General features: G+C 34.2%; 1 protein-coding gene across 3 annotated transcripts in view; it reads right to left on the bottom strand.

The window, feature by feature from the left end:
• Window positions 1–4,299: 4,299 nt before the first annotated feature.
• The window catches only part of LOC107669000 (draxin-like), a 38,526-nt gene continuing 37,144 nt past the window's right edge, over window positions 4,300–5,681 (bottom strand). For all 3 annotated transcript variants that reach the window (XM_016461089.1, XM_016461090.1, XM_016461091.1), the window contains exon 7: window positions 4,300–5,234. In XM_016461089.1, coding sequence (XP_016316575.1) covers window positions 5,122–5,234 — 113 coding nt within the window. In that variant the 3' untranslated portion in view covers window positions 4,300–5,121. The remainder of the gene's footprint in view (window positions 5,235–5,681) is intronic.

The raw sequence follows: 5,681 nt of genomic DNA, 5'->3' as shown, positions 1-5,681 counted from the left end.
GTTGAATCATGAACACTGACCTTAATTGAGGCAAGTGAGGCCTGCAGTTCTTTAGATGTTGTTCTGGGTTCTTTTAATGACCTCCTGGATGAGTTGTTGTTGCGCTCTTGGAGTAATTGTGGTAGGCCGGCCACTCATGGGAAGGTTCACCACTGTTCCAAGTTTTCGCCATTTGTGGATAATTGCTCTGACCCGCCTGGGTGTGGCTAGTGAAATTTAACTCAGCTTTCTAAAATAATGTGGTTAATCACAGTTCTTTCATGATTTAACCGAAGGGGGCAATTACCTTTTCACGTAGAGCCAATTAGGTTTGGACAGCTTTTTCCCTTAATAAATGAAATCATCATTTAAAAACTGCATTCTGTATTTACTTGCATTATCTTTGTGTAATAATAAATTTGTTTGATGATCTGAATCTAATAAGTGTGACAAATATGCAAAAAAATGTAAAAAACGGGAAGGGGGCACAAACCTTTTCACGGCACTGTAATATAATATAATATAATATAATATAATGTATAATTTGTACTACCCCCCATCCAAATAACAATAAATCATTTTCAAAACATCAATTATTATTAAAAACATCACCTTTTAATCATTAATACTATTATTACTACTACAGTTATTGCTGTATTATACAGTATATTACATATTTACTGTGCTTACAAAATATATAATATAATATATATACTTTTCACGGCACTGTATATATATATATATATATATATATATATACAGAAAGATGCAAGAAAAAATGTAATTGATAAATTGAGAGGGGAAAATATGTAAAATTATCACACATTTAAACATTTTTAAATACTTTTAAATTCATGTTTGAACAATGTTTAATATTTTAAGTCAACATGAAAAAAATTTCTAATTTTCTATTTTCTTTTTTAATTTCAATACAAATATAATTTTCAAAGCCAATTTAACCTAGATTTTAAGAAGATTTTTTCTTTATTGAAGACACATTATTATTGACCCACATGAAGTTCTGGTGTTAAGCTTGCATTGTGCAGGTGGAGTCACCTGGGGGCCCTGTTGTTCAGCTCACACTGTACTCTCTGAGGGACCCTCATTTAAAAGTTGCAGTGGGCCCAGTGGTTATCTCAAACTGTGTACATGAATGGCCTGGAGGCTTCAATGGTCAGACAGTATGCACCTAGGACCACAGTGTTAAGTTTCCTTTTGCAGTCTGAAGCCATGCAGCCTGTGGCTTTAAAAGGCCCCTGGCATTCAAAGGCCTTGTGTGGCACTAGCCTGGTCCATTAAATAGCACTAATGTGCCAAAAATTGATTTGGGCTCTACCTCGCAAATATTGATATCGGGTAATATATTGAAGGTGAAAAACAAGAAACAACGATACTCTGGAAGGAAGTGTGACTCAGAATACACAAAAAGAATGAAAAGATAAATAAACAGCAAGGAAGGCAGAAGGACACAAAGACACAGAAAGCAAGGTCACCTGCTCTGCAGAGAGCCTTCCAGTCCCTGGACAGAGACGATGCCACAGACTATTAGTCAGTTTAGAGGACACATCCGTGCATTATAGAGCTCTCTGAGGAAGTTTTTCAGAGGCATCAAACACTGCCTGAGGTTCTAGATTCAATGGCAAGCCCAGGCTCTACCACCAGTGTTCAACTTTTTGTGTCATTGTGCTAATAAAATTATGTTTAAGCCATACATTGCATTTTTTGATTAATATCAAAATTCCTGTAGTTCAGATAAATCATGCGATTCACTTCGAACTAATTATTTTGCAAACCACTCTGAATTTTGCAGCACAATTAAAAACATTTTTTTTTTTAATAAATAAAAATTATCTAATCAAAAGTAATATGTATCTTCTCCTGCCTGTTTAGATGATATTGTTTAATCATCATGTTTCATTATAATTCACTGATGCCTTATATGAGAATGGTTTGATGTTTCAACTTGATATGGCCAGCATGGTCTGAGGATAATCTCACATAAATTTGCACTCCAATGAGTGCTATAAAAGAAAGTATGTACCAAGAAATCTAATGCAATTATGGTTGAAATCTGCTGGTTAAAATAATTTTTTTAAACAATTTTGTGACATATTTTGCCTACATATTTTGTCAACTTCTCATGTACTCTCAGGGTATGGTGCTGATGATATATTCGTCACAATACGTTAATGCCTTGATAAAACACAGCATTTTACAACAAAATTTAAAACGATGACAAAATATGGCTGACCTAAGAGTGTGATTTTTTTGCCTAAACAGTTAATCACAAACTCCATCATCCCACAGCTAATTTTATTTCAACTCAATTGAGCAGTCACCTGTTCAGATTTGTTTCAGTGTTCTGTATGCATTTAACACTGTGAATGACATGAACAATAAAACCATTAGAATCGGCTGTGAGGTGGGATTGCAGGTTTTGTTGGTTTGGGGAAAATATCACATCTAGGAGCACTGGATATAATGGTAAGAGTAAGATGGTAGTATACTATCATAAAAAAGCCAATGAGTCAAGAAAAAGATTAGGAAAAAATAACATATTATATTCAGTTTAATCATTGTTGCATTGTGGGATACAGTACTAAGCACAGTATGCTTTCATGTATACTGCACATATGTGACCCTGGACCACAAAATCAGTCATAAGGGTCAATTTTTTCGAAATTCAGATTTATACATCATCTGTAAGCTGAATAAACAAGCTTTCCATTGATGTATGGTTTGTTAGGATAGGACAATATTTGGCCGAGATACAAATATTTGAAAATCTGGAATCTGAGGGTGCAAAAAAAAAATCTAAATATTGAGAAAATCGCCTTTAAAGTTGTCCAAATGAAGTTCTTAGCAATGCATATTACTAATCAAAAATTTAGTTTTGATATATTTACAGTAGGAAATTTACAAAATATCTTCATGGAACATGATCTTTACTTAATATCCTAATGATTTTTGGCATAAAATAAAAATCTATCATTTTGACCCATACAATGCATTTTTGGCTATTGCTACAAATATACCCCAGCGACTTAAGACTGGTTTTGTGGTCCAGGGTCACATATTAGCAAGTAAGTAGAAAGCCATCAGTGTATCCCATGCATTTAGAACATGGACCTACAGTAGCAGTGCATTGTAGCATGAAGTGTACTATTTCAAATATAATTGTTGTCTACTAATCGCGCAGTTGTAGGGAAACTTCATATTTTTTGTGACCTAAATATTTGCAATAATATGTACAATATATCACAGTGTGCCATCATCTCAACAGCATCTGTGATAGAGGGGGGAAAAACTGTTAGGATCCTAGTGTCCTTAGTTAAGTTTATTTCTGGTGTATCAGTTAAAACTAATTGACAATTTATGGAGCTTGAGAAATTTCAAGTTGAAAACAAGGTAACAGAGAAAGAGAAAAAAGAAAAAAAAAACTTTACAAAGACTAAAGCATATCTACAGCCCCACTAACATAAAAGTGTAATAAACAGTTAAAACAAGACAGTGACATGACACAGAGGTGTGTCAGACCATAAAGAAGCTCAGTGATTTAAACTGACAAGTCATCCATCTCTCCCTCAATCTCCTCTGTCCATCTCTATCCCTCCAGTCTAACCCATACAGGTAACAATCACTCAACCATCCTTTCTGTCGTTAAAGAAGAGCACATTCCCTGTCCATGATAACATCTCTCAATAAAAGAAGCTGTTTGGTACTTGAATAAATAAAGCATATATTACAAATAAACCAAACAAATCAATATCCATGAATACAGGAGTAGCAGTAGTTATTGACAGTAGTATAACAATAATCAGTAGAAAAAGCCTTCCATTCAGACACAAATTATTCTGTTCAAACTTAAAATTAACTTTTGACAAACAGCAGGGTTGGGCAAAATTCATACTTTAAGAATCGGCTTCCTTGAAATTCATAAATGTGAACTGCAAAATTCAATTGGCCACAGTCAGAATGTTGAATTGGTATTTGAATAACAGAAAGAGGAATTGACTGAATAGTAATTCTACCTAGAAATTTAAGTTTTATGACACAGCATAGCTGCATCGTCAATTTAATCAGTTATTGTTATTGTGCTTATTTAATCCCTAATACGCACAAATAATTTTTCTTTGAACAGACATATTTCTATATAGTAAATACATTGTTTAACTTCCAACCAAGGTTGTGTTTTATCTTGTGTTTCATGGAACTCATAGCTGAGCGTTCTGCAGCGCAAAGTGCAGTTCTGTACCGGGTGAGATACTGAGCAAGTTTACTACATTAGAAAAGCCATACATATGGAGCTGATTATGTGATGCCAATGTCAAAATGTATTTATTTACAAATCATGTGCTATGGTGAAAGCATTTTGAGGTTATGCTATAATATTGTGCAAGGAACCACACAAAAATATTTGTTATTAATAGAAAATCTGTCCCCATAATCATCATTTTGAAAATAAATAAAAAAGTTGCTGCCATTTTACTGACTCTAGTGTTCATTTCAGCTGGAAACTTTGATGAATTGTGTGTAAAGGTATGCTTTTAGAGTTTTGCAAAATTGTAGGTAGAGGCGTCTTTTTTTTTCCAGATTTTAATTATGCCACCATGCATCACAAAAAATCATCAAATTGTTTTCAAATAATTTTATAAAAAATAAATACTGACCAAATTTGAATCTATCAACTACATTATATATTGAGCTTATCCACACAAGTGTACTAATAATAAAATCATATTAGAAAAGTCAGTGGTCCATTTATTAGTTGGCTTTGATTAATTCCATGGTCCAAAAAAGTATTTGATTTTAATAGGTGGCATTTCAAAATTTTATTATTAATATCATCTAGAGTTTCTAGAAATATCCCATATGTTGTGTGTGACAATATTCGTGGTTAATTCAAACTGAAAAATAAAATTCTACTTTCGGTTTCAAATTACAATTCTGTATACTGATTGCTACCTCAATTCAAATTCAAGAATTTAAAAGCCATTCTAAATTTAATTCTGGATGGTGCACAACCCTGACAGGCAGATGAACAGTGTATGTACATTTATACTGTGGGCTGAGGACGTTTAACGTTGACCCACATTCTTCAAAGCTCAGTCCATCATCAGTCATGGGGTATCTCTCTATATGTCAGATGGTGATGAAGGCTCCTTGGTTGCTGTTGGCTGATTCTGGCTCCACACAGCGGCCCCGTCTTCGGGTCACTCTCCTCTTGCGGTGGAACTTGGCATAACAACGCAGACCTAAAGAATTTGACATTTACATTTATTATGTTTCATTTATTACATGTTCCCAGGTTAGGGCCATCATGTAATAAAAAAAAATAAAAAAAAATTCTTTAAAGGGGTCATATGATGCGATTTCAATTTTTCCTTTCTCTTTGGAGTGTTACAAGCTCTTGGTGCATAAAGAAGATCTGTAAAGTTGCAAAGACTAAAGTCTCAAATCCAAAGAGATATTCTTTATAAAAGTTAAGAGTCAACCACTCCTACCTAAAACGGCTCGTTCTAACACGCCCCACATGTCTACGTCACAATGTGGGAAGATTTGCATAACGCCACCCAAATGTTCACGCAAAGAAAGAAGGCGTAACTTTAATTCTTGCTTTTGCTGCCGCTGCCATGTTGTGGAGTCGCTGTGTGTTTCGTTGTGAAAGCGAAACTACTTTGTTTGGCCTTCCAAAAGAGGAC

Source organism: Sinocyclocheilus anshuiensis, unplaced genomic scaffold (assembly GCF_001515605.1).
Source record: "Sinocyclocheilus anshuiensis isolate Anshui unplaced genomic scaffold, SAMN03320099.WGS_v1.1 scaffold192, whole genome shotgun sequence".
Lineage (NCBI taxonomy): Eukaryota > Metazoa > Chordata > Actinopteri > Cypriniformes > Cyprinidae > Sinocyclocheilus > Sinocyclocheilus anshuiensis.
The sequence above is the reverse complement of the archived record's forward strand: the minus strand, read 5'-3'. Positions and strand labels throughout refer to the sequence as shown.